General features: G+C 37.3%; 4 protein-coding genes across 4 annotated transcripts; 2 read left to right on the top strand and 2 right to left on the bottom strand.

Moving 5' to 3' along the window:
* Positions 1–477: 477 nt before the first annotated feature.
* Positions 478–12,417, bottom strand: LOC121387174 (terminal uridylyltransferase 4-like). Its single transcript, XM_041518200.1, has 6 exons — positions 12,330–12,417; positions 11,312–11,401; positions 7,482–7,582; positions 4,477–4,638; positions 2,213–2,302; positions 478–693 (listed from the first exon to the last, which is right to left on the bottom strand). Exons 1-6 carry the CDS (start codon positions 12,415–12,417, stop codon positions 478–480), a joined length of 747 nt encoding a protein of 248 aa, XP_041374134.1.
* A 1,015-nt stretch (positions 12,418–13,432) lies between these two features.
* On the bottom strand, positions 13,433–15,517 carry LOC121387723. Its single transcript, XM_041518916.1, has 2 exons — positions 15,282–15,517; positions 13,433–14,152 (listed from the first exon to the last, which is right to left on the bottom strand). Exons 1-2 carry the CDS (start codon positions 15,506–15,508, stop codon positions 13,639–13,641), a joined length of 741 nt encoding a protein of 246 aa, XP_041374850.1. The 5' UTR covers positions 15,509–15,517; the 3' UTR covers positions 13,433–13,638.
* A 1,469-nt stretch (positions 15,518–16,986) lies between these two features.
* LOC121387175 (piggyBac transposable element-derived protein 4-like) lies at positions 16,987–20,317 on the top strand. The gene is made up of 2 exons (XM_041518202.1): positions 16,987–17,123; positions 19,717–20,317. Exons 1-2 carry the CDS (start codon positions 16,987–16,989, stop codon positions 20,315–20,317), a joined length of 738 nt encoding a protein of 245 aa, XP_041374136.1.
* Positions 20,314–21,515, top strand: LOC121387176 (piggyBac transposable element-derived protein 4-like). The gene has a single exon (XM_041518203.1). It carries the CDS (start codon positions 20,314–20,316, stop codon positions 21,262–21,264), a length of 951 nt encoding a protein of 316 aa, XP_041374137.1. The 3' UTR covers positions 21,265–21,515.
* Positions 21,516–21,911: the final 396 nt, after the last annotated feature.

The following is a 21,911-nucleotide window of genomic DNA, read 5'->3' on the forward strand; positions in this document are numbered from 1 at the left end:
AATGAAAATGTTTAATGCAGTTTCATTTTGAGCTTTCAAAAACATTGTCCTTGCACTTAAATAAAACAAACCACTTATTTGGACAAGTGGAAATATTGACAGACAAGTAGATGTTTAGATACACTTGCCCGGTGGTCTAGTGAACATTTCTGATTATTTCTATCTCTGTGAATCCACCATGGGTGATTGATCTTACAACCCATCTCACCTCAAGTACCGGCTCCAACCCAGAGCGAGTTGTTAAGGGCTCAATGGGTAGGTGTAAGCCCACTACACCCTCTTCTCTCTCACTAACCACTAACCAACTAACAACTGACAGACAGCCCAGATAGCTGAGGTGTGTGCTCAGGACAGCGTGTTTGAACCTTAATTGGATATAAACACGAAAATAAGTTGAAATGAAATGAATGAATAAAACATTTAGAGTTCTGACTCGAGACTAACAAGAGTCTGAGACTTTAATGTCATGGCAATGCCTTACAACTTGCATGAAAATGACAACATCAAGGATGTGATTCTAGACTCTATAGTTTTAAAACCACGGTGCCCTGATGATTCCAGGAAAATAAAGAACCAAACCTCTTGCAAAACTGGCAACACTGGAGGGCGACACTGTTGGAGATAGTGAATCAACATCAGAATGTAGGCATACGATGATAGACCCCAGCGTGCAGCATCACCAATATCACACGCCTGTTACAAGTTTAAAGGTGCATTATCAGAGTTGCAAGTGCTTCATTCATAATTAACTACTTTTACATTCTATTAGTGGATACATGTATACTGATGTTTGTTCATTATAATTGTTTAAACATTTTAATTGAGCTATAGTACTTACAATTTCTGAAAATCAGCATGTAACAAAAACCAACAAAAACCCCAAACCCAACAAACAAACAAAAGGAATTAAAAAACCCCAAAACATTTGTTTGTTTGTTTTGTTTAACGACACCACTAGAGCACATTGATTTATTGATCATTGGCTATTGGATGTCAAACATTTGGTAATTTAACATATAGTTTTAAAAAGGAAACCCTCTGCATTTTTTCAATAGCAGCAAAGGATCTTTTATATGCACAATCCCATAGACAGGATAACACATACCACAGCCTTTGAAATACTAGTCGTGGTGTACTGGCTGGAGCGAGAAATATAGCCCAATGGGCCGACCAACAGAACCCCAATAAACCCCAACAACAACAAAAAACGTAACATACAGACCCATAATTGTAAAAGCATAATTAGAGGTTCATACCATATTAAGATGTTGAAAATAAACAGTTTACTGTCAGAATCATAAAAATCAGGTAAATAAAACTTTGCTAATATATTCCAAACGATTAGTTCTGAGAGGTACATGTGTTTTTCGAATTATAAAAAATGCATTTTGTGGTGTTAGAAACACCATGATGACCAGAAACACTTCACATGTACAGAAATGGATAATCTAAACAATAAAATCTAAGTAACGTCTGATTTCAGTTACCAAAAATTTGCTCTTAATAATAGTGAAAAATATGCCGTAGTGTTAAAAAACAACTGTCACTTTAAGCACAAATGTATGGAACTAAACAAAACAGAACTATAGAAAATGAAATAAAATAAAATTGAATTAACTCTTTCTCTCCCATTCTCGACTGCAGTCGAGATGCGTAAAACTAACGTAAAAACCCATTCTCGACTGTAGTCGAGACGCGACCAGTCTTCATAAACACAGCTGTCAACATTCACAGGAGTTATCTATCTTGATTCTGTGAACACTAGAACATAGAATGACAATCGAACATGTTGAGTGTAATTTGTTAACTGGTATTCATATTTAAGTTGTTATCACAATAGTGAAAAGAAAAAAAAATAACAGTCTAAATTGGTGTAAACGTTTCTCGCTATTTGTATAATTATTTCTTTTCAAACATGTTGGACATTATTAAACAATAACATCATGGATCGTGATCGTAGGGTTTTAAACAATTTTTTTTTTTAATAAGTTCTTCTCTAAATTTTATTTTCATAATTAGACTCACTAATATGTCCTCTAAACTACATGTACGACACATCAAAATAGTATTAAATTAGTTGCTTTGTTTTATAATTTGAGGGTGAATAATGTAGTTTCAAAATTACATATTTCACATTTGTAACTTGGGTCAGTGATGATGTTTTCTGGTTGTAAAGCTGGGTGGATAAGAGTTAAAAAAATATTTTTTTTACCTCGATAAACTTCTTGAAGGCATAACCGAGTACTTTAACTCTAGGATCAACACGACTGTACGTCTCCAACAGATTACTGTTACGCTGCGCCTGAATGCACAACAGAGAAACAACAAATTAAAAGATATAGGTGTTGGGATCCCCTTTTCTGTCCTGGATGGAGGAAACGGCTGAGGCCGACACCTGCACCCAGGTCAGGCATGCGCTACAACAGCTGACCTGACCTGAGACGAGGGATTCGGTTTAGAATGAATGAATGTATGTTTAACGACACCCCAGCACATAAATACGCATTGGCTATTGTGTGTCACAAATGGTAAGGCCTCCGGTTTAGATGCTGAATAATGGAATTGATGTAAATACATGTATATTGGACTGGTGTTTGTTTTCAGGCGTACATACACCAGCCTCGGTGGCGTCGTTGTTAGGCCATCGGTCAACAGGCTGGTAGGTATTGGGTTCAGATCCCAGTCGAGGCATGGGATTTTTAATCCAGATACCGACTCCAAACCCTGAGTGAGTGCTCCGCAAGGCTCAATGGGTAGGTGTAAACCACTTGCACTGACCAGTGATCCATAACTGGTTCAACAAAGGCCATGGTTTGTGCTATCCTGCCTGTGGGAAGCGCAAATAAAAGATCCCTTGCTGCCTGTCGTAAAAGAGTAGCCTATGTGGCGACAGCGGGTTTCCTCTAAAAACCAGTGTCAGAATGACCATATGTTTGACGTCCAATAGCCGATGATAAGATAAAAAATCAATGTGCTCTAGTGGCATCGTTAAATAAAACAAACTTTACTTTACTTTTCAAGCGTAAATACAAAAAAGAAAGATATTAAATACTTGTTAGCTTTAGGTAAAATATGTAATTTTAGTCCAGAAAAAAGTCTCTGTTAGTCGGAAACATACAATGGCTGTAAACTCGGGACAACCCCTTTAATAATTACCCTGCTGATTAAAAAGTTACAATTTCACTTCTTTTTTTCCATCTTTTTTTTCTGGTAGTACTAAACCAAATAACATCCAGCGAGGTCAAAGTTGGAGGTACACCTAACTTTTGATAGAGCAGTTGAAACCACAAGTCGTGCCATGTTGGTGATAAATGTGAGAGTTTTTGTTGTGATAAAATGTCAATTGTTTCATCTGGCCAGTAAATTTGTGCAATTTAATTTGAACTAGTGTCAATGACCCCAGTACATGTACCATTGTGCTTGTAATATGTGCAGGGTCCTACTATCATCAGCTATTGGATGTCAAATATTTTGTAATTCTCATACATAGTCATCAAAGGAAGAAAGGAAATGTTTTATTTAACGATGCACTCAACACATTTTATTTACAGTTACATGTATATGGCATCAGACATATAGTTAAGGACCACACAGATATTGAGAGAGGAAACCCGCTGTCGCCACTTTATGGGCTACTCTTTTCGATTAGCAGCAAGGGATCTTTTATATGCACCATCCCACAGGCAGGATAGCACAAACCATGGCCTTTGTTCAACCAATTATGGATCACTGGTCGGTGCAAATGGTTTACACCTACCCATTGAGCCTTGCATCTGGATTAAAAATCCCATGCCTCGACTGGGATCCGAACCCAGTTCCTACCAGCCTGTTGACCGATGGCCTAACTACGACGCCACCGAGGCCGATCCACAGAAAGGAAAGCACATACCACGGCCTTTGAACAGTTGTGGTGCACTGGTTGGAAGGTGAAATCTTAATTGTTTACAATACCAGTGTCTGCATATCCATTGTGTTTGCAGTCATGTGCTAATGTTTGTAGCAGTCATTTTCATTTATTTCGTAATATATATTTTTTCGTATGTACGAAATCTAGGATGGTAAAATCTGGTTTTGGCTATTATACAAACATTTGGACATCAAACACCTTGTTTCACAGATACTGATATTCTAAACAGGAAAATAGCTTTCATATGTAATTTTAATCATCAAAAAGACTCTGCAGTGGCAGCAAATTGAGGAAATGAAGAGTTCAGGGGCAAAACGCGATATATCCATTTTTCATTTTCAGTAAAAATGGATTTTTTAATTGGCGTATATCACGTTTTGATAAATAAAAAAAACAGGATTTACCCAATACAATTTCATAAGGATCAATCACGTTTGCAGCAAATCAGCGGGCCTACGATTAGCCATTATTGACATACAATAATGGCTTTAACTAAAAACTAGAAAGAAAATGGTTTATATCGCGTTTTGCACCTGAACTCTTCATATACTATAGTCCCTTTAACGTACCAGTCTGTTGTACAAACTGATATCACATGTCAGTCCACTTCTTTCATGCTTGAACTTGACAATAGGAATCTTGGATGTCGGAATGGCCTGAATCTTGCACACACCATTATGCTTTTGTAGTACCTCGGCTAGCTGTTTCACAATATCAGGGAATTTCAGTTTCTACAATAAATATAGGAATAGGGATTTTATCACTTTTTGTTTGTTTGTTTGTTTGTTAAATGGTTACTCTTATTTACCTCAACTATTGATGAAAATCAAATGTGCACAATCATGTAAACATAATTCCAATCTGTAATGTAATGGTGACCATTCTGCAAATTGCCACATATGGCCATATATATCTATATATGCTTCAATTCCCTGAAAATGAAATAGAGGCTTGTGGCGAAACAGGCCATGCCTTATTTTGCATGTTGGTAATTGGTCATCATACTCCAATATTTGACTCCTGAATGTTGTTTTATTATAAAAACATGAAACGTTTTACACTTATTTATTTTGAATGAGTGCTATAATTGGGTTATATTAAAACACTTATTACTGTTTGCCGTGTTGTCCTGCCTTCTGGCCGTACTGCCTCCAAAAATCTCCATTGGTCTAGGCCAAATGGTCTTATTCTCTTAATTGCCAAATTTTTGGCCAGAATCTGTAAATACTCATTTATTATAAATGCTTGGTTGGGTCCAAGTGATACCATACGACTTAAAAACACTGACATTCATAACTGCTAGTGATGGAATGATTAATCGTGGATCACAAAAATAGGGGTTTTAGGCCCACCCTTCAATGCACCATTTTCCAATTAGCGTACCACTGTTTATTTCGATTAAAAAAACTAAATCTTAACTTTTATTTTTTTAAATGGTACCTATATAAATGTTTTCACACCTTGCTGGTAATCCCAATGAGCATAAAGTATTTCAGCCAATCACAGTACTCGATTCCCTTACACCTGACATGCTTGCATGGCCGATGGTAGCCCTAGGTCTCACTACACAGATGTCATCTGCCATTGAAATCCATGTTAAACTGCCCAACGTCAAATGAAAATTGCCAATAGATTTGGTTATCGTTGGCACTAACAACATACACCATTGCAAACATACATTATATAAGCATTTATTTTCACTCCAAAATTGAGAACATTCCCGTCTCAGTTTTTTGCTATATGACCGTATCTGGCTGTAGTACTGGTCCGAACAGGTGGTTCATTAACCGATTCACTCCGGCTGTCTCTTGCGCTATAAACCCATGTCGCAAAACGTCAATGCACAATATTACAAAATAGCATGGGCAAAATACAGCCAGAAGGCTTACCATTAAACATACATATTGTTTTAATTCTTCTCCAATTCCTAGAAGTGAATATGTGAACCATAACATGTGTCACAATTAGGAACCATAACATGTGTCACAATTAGGAACTATAGTGGACTGTCATCAATGAACTCTCACCCGGAAGTGAACTGTGTAGTGAGACCCTAGGTCCCACTCGGATCCTGCACCTAACCAACAAATTTACTGTATTGTAAAAATGCTATTTTTTTGTTTTTTAGTCAAGATATAGTTTTATATTATTTTATAAATGACCATTAAAAATAAAGTGTCTTGCTTGTAAAATAGTTTATTAAAATGTATGTATGATAGATGGCGTACTTGTACTACTTGTGGAAAGTATCGTGAAATAATTGAACCGTGGATTAAATATCAAATTGAAAATAAAAAAACTGAATCGTCCCTCCCTAATAGCTGCATGAAACTCAGTTTTGCAAACACCAGCCTCGGTGGCGTTGTGGTAGGCCATCGGTCTACAGGCTGGTAGATACTGGGTTCGGATCCCAGTCGAGGCATGGGGTTTTTAATCCAGATACCGACTCCAAACCCTGAGTGAGTGCTCCGCAAGGCTCAATGGGTAGATGTAAACCACTTGCACCGACCAGTGATCCATAACTGGTTCAACAAATGTCATGGTTTGTGCTATCCTGCCTGTGGGAAGCGCAAATAAAAAATCCCTTGCTGCTAATCGGAAGAGTAGCCCATATAGTGGCGACAGCGGGTTTCCTCTCAAAATCTGTGTGGTCCTTAACCATATGTCTGACGCCATATAACCGTAAATAAAATGTGTTGAGTGCGTCGTTAAATAAAACATTTTCTTTCTTTCTCAGTTTGCACTACTTTTGGCAGTGCTTAAACAACTAGCCTACATTGATAATTTTAATTATTTTCTTTATTTCAAATTAATTAAATATCTCTTTATAAAATCTGTTAATGTTTGATCAGTAAAATGTTATTGTTTACTGAAATAACATGCACACATATTATTTAACAAGTTGTTTGTCGTAAACCATATGAGAATATATATATAATTATATATACCCATAGAATGGGGAATCCCCTTGTGCTGTGTATTAATTTCATGAAGAAAGAGTTTGACTGGTATCTGATGGTAGTTTTTTTAAGTTATGTAATACATATATACACATTTAACGTCATAATGTTTGATTTTCATGGAAGTATGAATCTCTCCATTAACTTCTTTCTCACTAACCACTAACCCACTGTCCTGGACAGAAAGAAAGAAAGAAAGAAATATTTTATTTAACGATGCACTCAACACATTTTATTTATGGCTATTTGGCATCAGGCATATGGTTAAGGACCACACAGATACTGAGAGAGGAAACCCGCTGTCGCCACTTCATGGACTACTCTTTTCGATTAACAGCATCTTTTATATGCACCATCCCACAGACAGAATAGTACATACCACGGCCTTTGTTACGCCAGTTGTGGAGCACTGGCTGGAACGAGAAATAGCCCAATGGGTCCACCGATGGGGATCGATCCTAGACCGACTGTGCATCAAGCGAACGCTTTATCACTGGGCTACATCGCGCCCTGTCCTGGACAGAAATATCCAGGACAGCATGTCTTATCCTTAATTGGACATAAATACGAAAATAAGTTAAAAATAAAAATAAAATATATTTATACATACATACCTTGCCTGATGAGTTGGAGCGAAATGTCAATGAAATGTCCATGTCACTTGTTTTTAAACCAAATCCATTGTAAGAAGATCCGAACAAATTAAGTTCTGCATCTGAAAGTTAACAAATAAAACAAGCATTTTGAGAGTAATCCTAAAGCAATACACATCCCCTACCTGACCCAACAATTTTTCATATCTCCTAAATTCAAGGGCCAAACATCTGGGAAAAGTGGATAAATCACCATGAAAGTTAAACTTGATCAGTAACAGAACATGATAAAGCTATATACAAAATTTCACCTCAGTATTTTCAGGGATTGCAAAACAAAAGTCTGGAAAATCAATTTTCACATTGCCTAAGTTCAAAGGCCATAACTCCGTCAAATTGGGTCAATCCCCATGAAAGTCAAACTTGATCTGTAACAATACATGATAAAACTATACACAAAATTTCAGGTTAATATCTCAAGGCCTTGTAGAAAAAAAGTCTGGAAAACAAATTTTGATATCTCCTAAGTTCAAGGGCCATAACTCCATCAAAAATGGGTAAATCACCTTCAAAAAAGAAAGAAATGTTTTATTTAACGACACACTCAACACATTGTATTTATGGTTATATGGCGTCAGACATATGGTTAAGGACCACACAGATATTGAGGGAAGAAACCCGCTGTCGCCAATTCATGGGCTACTCTTTTCGATTAGCAGCAAGGGATCTTTTATATGCACTATCCCACAGACAGAATAGTACATACCATGACCTTTGATATACCAGTCGTGGTGCAATCGCCTTGAAAGTCAAACTTGATATATAATAGTACATGATAAAGCTATACACACAATTTCAGCTCAATATCTCATGGCTTTGTGCAAAATACATCCAGAAAACGTGGGACAGATGGATGGATGGATGGATGGATGGATGGATGCATGGATGGATGGATGAAAGCTATAGTCTCCAACCACCGACCGCAGACAGACAGACAGAAGGATGGTGATGAAAGCTATCCAGTCGGACAGACAGACAGAAGGATGGGACGGACGGACAGTTGGACCGACAGACAGACAGGAAGGATGGTGATGAAAGCTATATTCGGACAGACGGACCGACCGACAGACAGAAGGATGGTGATGAAAGCTATAGTCGGACAGACGGACGGACGGACAGACAGACAGACAGAAGGATGGTGATGAAAGCTATAGTCGGACAGACAGACCGACTGCCCGACCGACAGACAGAAGGATGGTGATGAAAGCTATAGTCGGACAGACGGACCGACCGACCGACCGACCGACAGAAGGATGGTGATGAAAGCTATAGTCGGACAGACCGACCGACCGACCGACAGAAGGATGGTGATGAAAGCTATAGTCGGACAGACAGACAGACAGAAGGATGGTGATGAAAGCTATAGTCTCCTCCAGTTGGACCGGTAGGGGACTAACAAGCATTACATGTCGCTCTTGGGCCCAACAAATCTTCTAAGTTCCAGGCCACAACTCGTTAGAAAATTGGTAAATCATCATAAAACCTGATCTGTAAATGTACATGAAAAAGCTATATATAAAATTTCATCTCAATATCTTGAGGCATTGCAAAAAAAAGAGTCCGGAAAACACATTTTCTTATTTCCTACGTTCAAAGGCCATAAATCTGTCAAAAATGAAAGTTAAAGTTTGTTTTTGTTTAACGACACCACTGGAGCACAATGATTAATTAATCATAGGCTATTGGATGTCAAACATTTGGTAATTCTGACTTGTAGTCATCAGAGGAAACCCCTATATTTTTCTTAATGTAGCAAGGGATCTTTTATATGCACTTTCCCACAGACAGGAAAGCACATACCACGGCCTTTGACCAGTTGTGGTGCACTGGTTGGAAAATCGCAATGAAAGTCAAACTTGATCTGTAACAGTACATGATAAAGCTATACACAAAATTTCAGTTCAGTATCTCACAGTATTTTGAAAAAATCTTCCAGAAAACTATAAATAGGACAGATGATGGATGGACAGTCAGACATACAGACAGACAGACTGACAGACAGACCGACATACAGAAGGACGGAGATGAAACCTATAGTCCCCTCCGGTTGGACCGGTAGAAAACTAATGAACTTATTCTGCACAACGATCTCCATGTTGTGTGTTTTTGTCAATAATTCCAGTTTGGCTTGATTTAAAAAAAAACAAAAAAAAACCTGTTTTGAAATTAACAACATTTTTCTATTTTTATGTGCAATTTGTAAAATCATTGGTCGACATAAATATGACAGTAATGCCTGCTAACAGGGAAGAATATCATCTCATGGAGTTTGAAATTATATTTTCTCATATTTTGTTGTTACATGTAGGCCTATATAAAGTGATTTGTAATAAAGTGTCCACCTTTTTTGAAGTTGAGTGCAATGCAGAGCATAGTATATAATATTGGTATAATTTTCACTTTGATATTTACTGGGTAGTTTACTTTTAAAATGTTGCCCGATACAAAAGGTAAAGTCAAAGAATGCTATATACTATTGGCTGATCCAGAGGGCTCATGTGACACCCCTTCCCTTGTTCCGATGCCATATAACCGTAAATAAAATGTGCTGAGTGCGTCGTTAAATAAACCATTTCTTTTTCCCCTTCCCCCATTATAAAGGGACATACCCTAGTTTCTAAACACTAAGGCATATTGTTTGACTATTAGAGCCTTTTTTGATAACTGAAATCATACTTTACTTAGATTTTATGGTTTAGATTATCAGTTTTCGTACATTCAAAGTGTTTTTGGTTATCCTGGTGTCTTTAATATCACAAAATGCATTTGTCATATTTTTAAAAATGCGTGTGCGTCTGGGAAGTAACAGTTTTAGTTATTTTTAGAGGGTATTTCAACATTGCAAAGTCACAGACTCATATTTCACTCAATTGTAACTTTATCCACATGTGATACAGGTTTGTAGATTAACTAAACTTAGTGTTAATTTTTAGTTTTGGTGATTTTAGCACGTGAATTTCTATTTCACCAGCTAGGTCTAAAAACATTATGATTTAGTATTTCGAGCCCTGAAGTGGTATCGTTTTCCAATTTTTCAATTCTTTAACTCTTTTTTTGTCTTTTCAATTTTCTCTTGTTGAACCCAGGTGGTCTATTATGCATTAATACATGTAGGCCTATATCCATGTATATTAGTACTGTTGTAATATGCTATAATTATCATATACATCTATATTATTAATATTTTATAACATTACTGTAAGGTTGTGATATCAGGCCCCATTCCTGGCACTATCATATTTGTTTCTGGGGTAATAAACTTGTTAAAAACCAAAAAATAAAAATAAATAAAAATAAATAAATAGTCAATTTATATAATGTGTTCTTTTCCCCTATTGTATAAATCAATAATTCTGAGTTATTTACAAGGACATATTTTGATTTTATTCTATAACTTACCCATACCGGTAATATCCATGTCATAAACCCATGTGATATTTACCATTATTAACTTGGTTAATAATGCTTTGCTGTGAATAGGTCATTTGTTTGTAGCCAACAAGACTAGTACACCTGTGCGTAACGTTTTGATGAGATTTAGTTAAAATGCATGACATCAAACTACATTTGTGCAAATCGCGATGACGTCATTTTACCGGTGAGGCAACTTCAGAACTTTGATTTACAAAATATTGAATGAAAATGTTATAGAATAAATTGAATTTGCCACTCATGTTTTTTAATAAGAAAAATATCAACTTCGTCAGTGCCTCGACAAATACTGATTAACATAGACTTGGTTCATATTTGTCATATTAAAAGAAACTTGTGACAAATCCTCTCTATATTACCTTCATACACTGTGTCCTTTATGAACTCTTCAAGCTCATAAAGAATTCTCTTTCGCTGTACGATTTCTTCATCTGTGAGACCAAAGTCCTCTGAAAAAAATAAACAAAGAAATGTTGGTTTAACAACACCTCAGCACATTTTAAATACAGCTGTTTGGCACTGGCGTAGCAGCAGCAATGTGAGTTTTTTTAAAAATATATTTGTATATGTATTTATATCTATCTATGTGTGTGCCCCCTCCCCCCCACCCCCAACCCCCCCACACCAACTTTTTTGGCACCTTCCTACACCTGTGTTTGATTTTTAATATATGATTATTTCCCCACTTTGTTGAGAGTTAAAAGCACACAGATTTATTAATCATCGGCTAGTGGATGTCAAACATTTGATAATTCTGACACATAGTCTTCTAAAGTTAGTTACCGTAACCAGTAGTTAACAGAAATTTTCAAAACCAAAACCTAGGACCAAATCAATACCAATAATAATTGAAGGCTTTGTTTTAGGACAACTAAAGGTAACAATACATAATCAAATCTAAAGTTGATTTTGTATTTGTGCAAAAATAATTAAAAGGAAAATATCTCATTACCACATAGAACCGTGTTTTGACGTATGGTACATTTCTCCATGGAAACGTCTTTTGACGTGTAATCACATCACAATGTGTCACTAAAATGCTGACGCAATAACGTGGAAATAAAACGAGACAATTTCATCAATGTAAAATCATTACACATAGTACTACAGTAAATTAAACATGACCACTTAAAAATCAGGTTTGATTATATATAATGTGCATGTGGGTCTAATCTTCCTACCTGTCTTTCCCTCCCAGTCAAGTATAGTTGCTACGCTATTCCATATATTGACACTCTTCACAGTCCTTGTGGTCCTTTCTTGAAGTGTCATATATGGACGGCTTTTGCTTCACCACTTCTAGTAATTTTTCTAAAATATCTTCTGGAACAATGTTCCGAGGCATTTTGATATTGCCGCAAAAAAACTAGGAAACACGTGATTTCTCGACTTCCTGTGTCCGTATTGTCTGCGTGATGCGTATTGGAAGGATCATCGAGGAGTTCTGAATTAACGCATCACGCATCACGCATTACGTAAACATGGAATCGCTTCAATTGAATTCAATAGAAACCGCTGTTAGCGCATCACGCATAACGCACTACGCATAGCGCACTACGGACACATGTGTCCGTAGTGCGCTATGCGTGATGCGCAATGCGTTTTGCCCGTTTCCATGTATCCGTATATATTCATCTGCGTGAAACTACTTTGTCCTTTTGGAGCAAGACTGGAGAAAAGAATAGGTGTGTATTTTGTGAATATGGCTTGCAAAATATGGTTTAAGTGTAGTTATTATCACAAAATTATTGTTACTGTATGAAAATATTATATGACGGATGTCTGGCTTCTAGTGTGTGGGTGCAACTTTTAATAACTTTTAATATTTCGATGTTTACTCAAATCATGATACATACCGTAATCTACCTCCAAAAAATATCAATATTCCATCTCCCCCACTGAAGGAATAAACTGTTTATATTCTTTAGAAAAGGGCACCCACCCCAACACCATCGACTTGGATCCGCTGACATTTAACAAACTGGCTTATCATAATTATGCTGCATATACACGTACATATATAAGTTTCTGTGTATTGCGTTTATATTTTTTGTTGAATGTTATTTTTACGGAACATTATCTATAGTAGACTTTATCTTTTGTAGTGAAGTCATGCCTCACTGCTGGTCAAAACTAGCGCGTTTAAGAAGAGAGGTGGAAGAAGATGAAAATATGTTGCTCATAGCTGGAATTGCGCATTACTACCGAAAGAAAACCAAACGAAGGAAACATAAGTGCTGGGTCCATGCAATATTGAAACAGAGAAAAATATTTGGAACGTACCATCATCTGGTTAAAGAACTTGAGTTGGATTCAAAAGTATTCCAACAATACTTTCGTTTAAGCAGGGAACAATTTCAGCAAGTTTTGTTGCATTTAGAGCCACACCTTGTCAAAATAAACCTAACAAGAGAAACCATCAGTCCAACGGAACGACTTACAATTTGTTTGAGGTAATAACATAAACATACACATGTATATATTTTGTTAAGTTCTGTTTATTTGCAAAAACATGTAATACAAATATCAAAATTATACAATGACTGTGGTATGAACTGTTTCCTGAAAATCATGAATAGTGAGCATTTGCCATCCTGGCCCTATTGCATCTAAAATACCGAATGCAAACGTTACAGTGCTCTATACATTAAGGTTGCCATAATAAAGAAACATATTAATTCCTGTCTCAGTTGTTTAACTCGGTCATAGCCATGCCAAGAACATCTGATGTTTCCCTCTCCACACTGGGGAAGTGCTCGTTTTCATAGTGATTACTTTGTGGTGAGCACTGATATAAGGGAACGCACTGCTGAAGAGTGCTGGAGGGAGATATTATGCAATGTGTTTGAGGCTGCACACAAGCTTGCATTGGAGGAAGAGGCATAATAGTTTGGGGTGGCAAATGCCTATTCTCTGCATTGAAGAACAACTGTGCAATCTGAAATTGCACCACTCCTTTAACATCGTTTGGCAGTTTCTTTAGACGAAGAATGTATGGCTCAAGGAAAGCCTCATCTTCATCTCTAGCTTCTGGAATGTTTTCCCTTCTCTTTTTAGTACTTGTGCAGAGATCAATCAGTGCCTTCTCAAAGACATCTGGTTCTTTAGTTTTTCTATACCTGGCTTGCTTTGATCTTATTATTTGTTTGCTACCACTAGCAGATGTTCTGTTGACGTTTGATGTTGACTGGCTCTTTATGCTATTAAAAAAACAAAAAAAACAAAACCCAAAAAATGAAGCACAGTTAATACATTAATAATAATAATAATAATAATAATAATAACAATAACAATTAACAATAACAATAACAATAATAATAAGAACAACAACAACAACAACAACAATAATAATAATAAATGATCTTTTCATTCATTTCAGATATCTGGCAACGGGTGAGTCGTACAAGTCACTTGCATTCAGTTTCCGTGTGGGTGCTACAACTGTTGGTACCATTGTTCCAGAGGTATGTGAGCTGATTTGGTATCACATGAAGGACTTGTATATGCCGCCACCAAGAACCAGTAATGAATGGAGGCTTATTGCAGAAAACTTTATGGATAAATGGGACTTCCCCAATTGCATCGGAGCGATAGACGGCAAACACGTTATTCTAAAAGCACCAAAAAATACAGGATCACTCTATTTCAACTACAAAAACACATTTTCTATGGTGTTACTAGCCTTAGTTGATGCTAATCTCAAGTTTCTTTATATTGACATTGGGTCATATGGACGAAACAGCGATGGGGGCATTTTTTCACATTCAAGCCTTGGCAAAGCTTTAGCTGCAGGTAAATTAAATCTGCCTCAAGATACTCCTCTTCCTGGTGGCAGGCACATGGGACCAATGCCTTATGTCATCATAGGAGATGAAGCATTTCCACTACAAAGGACTCTTCTGAGACCATTTCCTGGAAGGGGTTGCACAGAAGAGCAGAAGCTGTTTAACTACAGATTAAGTAGAGCCAGACGCATTGTAGAAAATGCTTTCGGGATACTAGCATGTCGTTGGAGAATATATCACACAAAAATAGCGGTACAGCCTGAAACGGTCAAATCTGTGGTAAAGGCTACATGTGTTTTGCACAACAGCTACAAAGCCAGAGCACCCCGGCACAGATACAAGCCATCCAGCAAGAATATGTTGAGGGTACAGAATGCGAGGCTCTTGAAAATATGCCCCGAATTGGTCACAGATCAGGTGTGGAGGCAGGCAAAATACGGGAGGTTTTCATGGAGTATTTTGCTAATGTTTACAAACTGCCATGGCAAAATGAAATCATTCAAAGAGGACATTTCAGAGAATAGAAGGTTTTTTTACGATTTACCTTGTTGATGAGCTTTCCTCTGCAGCAGTATATTTTATCCCAATCTCATCGTCTGGATCTTCATCACCATCCACAGAGTTTTCAAATAGGTCATCATGATCATCGTTCTCGTTCAGAGAAAGACTATCTGCACATAGATTGCTGTCAGTTCTGAAAATAATCAGTATAACTTCTACCCAATCATTGTGCATGTAATATCTAGGGCAAGGAAGATATGATGTAGACATAGTTAATGTTATAATTATATGAACTGCAATATTCAATATGCTTTAAAAAAAAACCCCCCCCCAAAAAAAAAAAAAAAAAAAAAAAAAAAAAAAAAAAAAAAAAGAAGAAACTACTGTATTGTCAGAAATAGGAAGTAAAATAAATGAAAATAAAGTACCGTTTAATTGATATAGATCGTTATTATATTTTTCTTTTTAAAATTACATTTTTTCCTCTGTAAATTCATCCAAAAATTGCATTATGTCAATAAATTTCCATTTCTTTGTGTCACTTGCTCCAGATCCACTTTTCTTGAATTTCCTTTCTCTTCTCTTCCGTACATAAGTGTCCCGAAGTGTTCTCCATTTTACTTTCCAGAAATCACCTATGTAAAAACAGAAAACGTAAATTCGTAAACAACCATAGTAGCAGTAGCAACTGATTTACATATACATAGAGAAATCATTTGTTGCCATTATTCAAAATCAATAGAGGAAACCCGCTGCCGCCACTTGGGCGTCTCGTTCTGACTAGCAGCAAAGGATATTTTATATGCACTATCCCATATACAGGGTAGTACATACCACGTTATTGTGAAGCACTGGCTGGAAAAAGAAATAGCTTAATGGGTCCACTAAGAAGGATCCACCTGGCGACCCACCTTGAGCGGACGCTATACCACTGAGCTACGTCCCACTCCCGACGAGATGAAATGTACACAAGTGACGTAATGTACATCACAATGTGTCACTAAAATGCTGACGCAATAACGTGGAAATAAAACGAGACAATTTCATCAATGTAAAATCATTACACATAGTACTACAGTAAATTAAACATGATCACTTAAAAATCAGGTTTGATTATATATAATGTGCATGTGGGTCTAATCTTCCTACCTGTCTTTCCCTCCCAGTCAAGTATAGTTGCTACGCTATTCCATATATTGACACTCTTCACAGTCCTTGTGGTCCTTTCTTGAAGTGTCATATATGGACGGCTTTTGCTTCACCACTTCTAGTAATTTTTCTAAAATATCTTCTGGAACAATGTTCCGAGGCATTTTGATATTGCCGCAAAAAAAACTAGGAAACACGTGATTTCTCGACTTCATGTGTCCGTATTGTCTGCGTGATGTGTATTGGAACGATCATCGAGGAGTTCTGAATTAACGCATCACGCATTACGTACACATGGAATCGCTTCAATTGAATTCAATAGAAACCGTTGTTAGCGCATCACGCATAACGCACTACGCATAGCGCACTACGGACACATGGAATCCTAGCTTAAGCGCATTTCCATGCAGACGTCTTTTGACGAGTACGAAAAAAACCCGATTATAACTTCGTAAATATTCGGTAAGAAACCGACGTATTTTTCCGAAGTTCAAGTTCAAGGTCTGATGAAAATTTCCCACAAGCCATGTCGTGACTGTTTATAAATAAAAACAGGTTATATCCGGTTTTTAACAACACGTGTAGCAAAATTTTACAAAATGTCGACCATGGAAGAAAACAGTGAAGAGAGCGATGGAGAGTCATTAGTTGAGGGTTTTGGTGAGAGTGAAGTAGGGGATGATATTTCTGACATTGATGTAGGAAATATATCAGTAAGTGACAGTGTTCTCGCTGGGTGAAAATTAAAGGAGGGCGGCCACTCGGGGATGCGGGCTAAAACGGCACCGTGCCAAAACGGCACCAGGCGAAAACGGAACCGTTTTGGCTAAAACGGCACCACACGTTGGCGAAAACGGAACCTCACATTGGCTAAAACGGAGAACTTTCCCTCAGTCAGTTGCTGGGAAGGTGTGCTGCCATTCATGGGCCGGTAACAAATTGAACTCTCCGTAGAGAACAGTGTTTAAATCATCTAACCTCAGGGCACAATATATCATGCGAACGATCGTTCACGCAGCATACTGATAGGCACTACTCACTTGCGAGATGAGGCTAGATGCCGGCGCATTAATGGCGTTCTTTTAAGAGGAATGGTGGTCTTTATTTGAATATTAGTGTATTCTTTTAATAAAATGTTTTCTTTTGTATTTTGTCTGACGTCAGTATCTAATTAAATGAAAGTTTGAGGCAACCAACTAGCAGATCAACAAATTCAGTACATGCGTCTTTGTCATTATTTTTATGTGATTATCTATTTTTATGCATTTTTGTGCGTCTGTGAATCTTTATGCGTCTTTGTCAATTTTTATGTTATTTTGTTCAATTTTAAATGTCTGTTAATTTGTATGTGTCTTTGTGTATATTTGTAGTGTTTAGTAGGAACATTTAATTATTATTGTCACGTGTAATGTTGTATTAAAAATGATATATACATTATATAAATGGTGTTTTGTTGCTTACTTAGAAATTGTGTTGATCGATAGAAAGTCTTTTTGTGTTCGGTCATTTGGGGACTCTGTTATACAGGTAGTTTAAAAAAAACCCACATTAGTTATGTATTTATTTATAAGATACACAACCCCACATGTATAAATTTAAATTAAACAATTGATATATAATCTTACAAAATCAATAATAAACAATGCCGTGCTGACAAGCAGAAGAAAAGCAACAAAGCAGTTTAAATTATCTACAAGTAGGGGCCTATTTAATTTGTTTTGTTATTAAATTTATTTTGAGTCACTGTTCACATGTTGTTTCATCTTCTTGGTTAATTAATTTACAACGTTTTGCTGATAATGTGACCTGGAAATCTAAACTTCATGAATACGTATCTTACTCCAATTTGGTGGTTGGTGGAGAGCTATACCTACACATTTTGTAAGCCCCACGATAATTGATGACGTTTTATGTGTGCTGTTACGTTTACCCCCCCCCCCCCCCGTTATAATGGAACGACAATAACAAACCTGTTTGTGGAATGTAGCACGCGAAATAATGGTCCAGTCTTATTATTGTCATGATGGTTTTAACAGTTAAAATTAGTTAAAACCTATGTGTCTATGAAAAAAAAAGTTTGGTGCCGTTTTCGCCAGAAAAGTTTGGTGCCGTTTTAGCCAAAACGGTGCCGTTTTCGCCATCAAAAAGTGGTGCCGTTTTGGTACGGTGACGTTTTAGCCTGATACCCCGCTCGGCACCACACCCTTCAAAAAACAAAACCACCACCAATAAACGAAAAGCAAATAAAAAAAATAAAAAGGGGGGGGGGGGGGGGGGAGAGTAGTTTGGCTACCATATTGTTGTGTGTTGGTAGACTATGAGAAAAGACATACTCCTTATTTTGCCAACAAAAAAGTGCAAAGGGGTTTATAAAAAGACTTCGTCTTTTAATTGAACCGAAGATGATATCGGTCTGACATTTACGGGCAGTTCCGGTTTTGCTGGACCAATCAAAGTTTTAATATTATTATTTTTAATAAAGATTTCAAGATATACGAAAAACAATAAAGATGTTTGTAAAGTGATCTCCTAATGTCGGATACATTTTTGTTATTTCCATCTTCATCGAATGAATCGATCGCTGTGATAAAATATTATCGCCAGCTGACAAAAAGTAGTTTCGTTTTTGTGAAGACGGTGTATATATTATTTGGCACTCAAGATAAATGATTTTAATGATAAACACTGCCACTTCCGTTGTTTTTATAAGCGTTCATATTCCCTCGAACTGAAAAGTTTACAATATTTTATAAAGAACTGCTGAATAAACAGAATAACAGAAAGTAAAAATCATCAGTTTCAACCAATTATATCTGCAACTGAGGACAAAATATCAAACGATAGTTAGTGGAAACAAAAGACAGAATGACCGTTCTGATCACGTGACAAATTTGGCGCCAAATAAGGGGGGTATTTTCAATCGGAGATTGCCGAATCCGTAAAAAATAAAATGTTTTCATTGCTTACATAAAATATAACTTTTATTGTGTCTATCAAACATACAAATGGATACAGATATTGGACAAAATAGAGGCTGTTAAAAATACTGTTAAATTACGTTACGGTAACTGTCGTAAATGTTTCGTCAATTGCTTTTTCGTACACAACGCCCTGGGTTCCTTTGATGTCCAGTGTGCAGACTGATCATTGTTTTTGTGTGGAAAAAAGTGCATTTGGAAATAGCAGAGATGGGTGCTGGAAAATAAAGAGGGGCGCTCAAAAATAAAGGAGGGCGGGGAACATGAAAGGAGGGCGGCAAAATGGAATAGCGGGGTTGGGCGCCCCGCTTAAATGGAGCAGCGAGAACACTGAAGTGATGTTGAATCAAGTGACGATGAACTGTCCGACGACGCTGATGACGGTGACCTGAACTGGACCGATCAATTTGACGACACTTTCGTGGTGAACGATTTTCGCGAAGAAACTGGACCTCAACTGCCTGAAGATTTTGATGTAAATACTGCTTCGCCGTTAGACTATTTTTACATGTTATTTCCTATGACATTACTTGTTAATATTGTTGACCACACAAACAACTACGCAATTTGGAAAATGGCCCAATCCGGCGAAAATGACCCAAAATGGATAGCTACCACCGTTGAAGAAATGGCCGCGTATATCGGACTGAACATCTTTATGGGGATCGATTCCAAGCCACATTACAACATGTACTGGTCAACAGATGAATTTATTGGAAATGCTGGTTTCAAAAAAACAATGACGTGCAATCGTTATGAAAAACTAACGCGGTATTTTCACGTGGCAGACCGACAAAGTGAACCAGAACGCAGATCTCCAAACTATGACCGGCTATTCAAAATTAGACCCATCATGAACACTGTGAAAGAAACATTTTTTAAGTCGTACAAACCACACAGGGAGATGGCTATTGATGAGGGAATGATCAAATTGCTGGAAGAAACTCCATGAAACAGTACATGCCAGCCAAACCAGTGAAACGAGGAGTGAAAGTGTGGATGAGATGTGAATCCAAAACCTCGTACCTCACAAAGTTTAATTTTTACTTGGGCAAATCAGACAAGACATACGAAAATGGCCTGGGACACGGAGTTGTAACTGAACTAACTGATGACCTACGAGGAAAACATCACCATGTATATTTTGACAACTTCTTTACCAGTGTCAAACTACTGAAAGATCTATTGAAAGACGGCATATATTCTTGTGGAACTGTTCGACAAAACCGGCGACACTTTCCGGATGAACTGAAACGCGTGAAAAAAATGCAACGTGGAGACAGCAAAATTGTGCAGTCGGCTTCAAAGAGAAACATTACAGCTGTTATTTGGCAAGACAAGAAGCAAGTGAGTATGCTGAGTAGCTTGAGTCCTCCACAAGACATCCTAGAAGCAAGCAGGAGGATTGGAAACAACCGGGTGCAGCTCAACCAGCCACATTCTGTACACAGCTACAACAAGTACATGAACGGTGTCGACAAACACGACCAGTATCGCCTGAAGTATGATGTGTCGAGGGAGAGCAAACGGTGGTGGAAGTACTTGTTCTTCTTTCTGGTGAACTGTGCTATTGTGAATGCATATATCCTGTACAGTTTGTCATCAAAGAGAAGAACCCAGCACAAGCGATTCACGCACTTGGACTTCCGGAGGGAGCTTGCCAGGGCCCTGGTTGTAGGCTTCACTTCAAGAAAGAGAAGTGCCATGTGTGACATTCAGGACATTCCCGTTGCTAATGCAAATGTGAGATTGCATTGCAACACACACATGGGCAAAGCACGCAGGTGCAAAGTTCACAGCAAAAGTGGAAAGCGCAAAGAAACTGTTTATGGGTGTGAATTGTGTGGGGTTCATTTGTGTAAGGAGGAGTGCCATGCAAAATTCCATAACACTCAGTGACATTCAAAGGACAAAATTCAAGTGGAACACTTCAAACTTGTAAATAGAACATAACATTTTTATTATAATTCTTTTTCATACAGTGGAACACTTTTTATTGTTTTGTGACTATCTATTGTGATTTTTGCCTGAAACATATAATAACCAAATATGACAATGTAAGTAACATTTTAAAAATATTCATCCTTTTCTCTACATTAGCTGTTATTTCATTTTTTTTCTAGGATGTATATATAAAAAGTTATAACTAATTTCCTTTGTTGTGTGGTGTTAATTGCTAATTGGCAAATTGTCTTATAGAGATGCTGCCTGCAGGGCCTAAGTAGGTCATGGTGCTTAGCAGCCAGCAGACAATAGGGCTCTATGTGGTAATGAGATATTAGACTAACCCAGGATTAATTTAGTTATGCTTTGAACAAGTGGACCCAGGGGTCTAAATTTAGGTGTTTTTTTTTTACTTGTCCTTCATATATAGGATGTACTAGATCCCATTAAAGAAATATAGTACAGACATGTACAATGCTGCTCGCCTAACCAGTTACCTTGTTACGTTACGTTAGGCTACGCAAAACAGCGCCACAATCAAGCAAATGTGTATTAGTGTACGCAGTAATGAGAACTAGAATCGAATGCACCCCGCACATTAG

The sequence above is a fragment of the Gigantopelta aegis genome, chromosome 13 (genome assembly GCF_016097555.1).
Source record: "Gigantopelta aegis isolate Gae_Host chromosome 13, Gae_host_genome, whole genome shotgun sequence".
Classification (NCBI taxonomy): domain Eukaryota; kingdom Metazoa; phylum Mollusca; class Gastropoda; order Neomphalida; family Peltospiridae; genus Gigantopelta; species Gigantopelta aegis.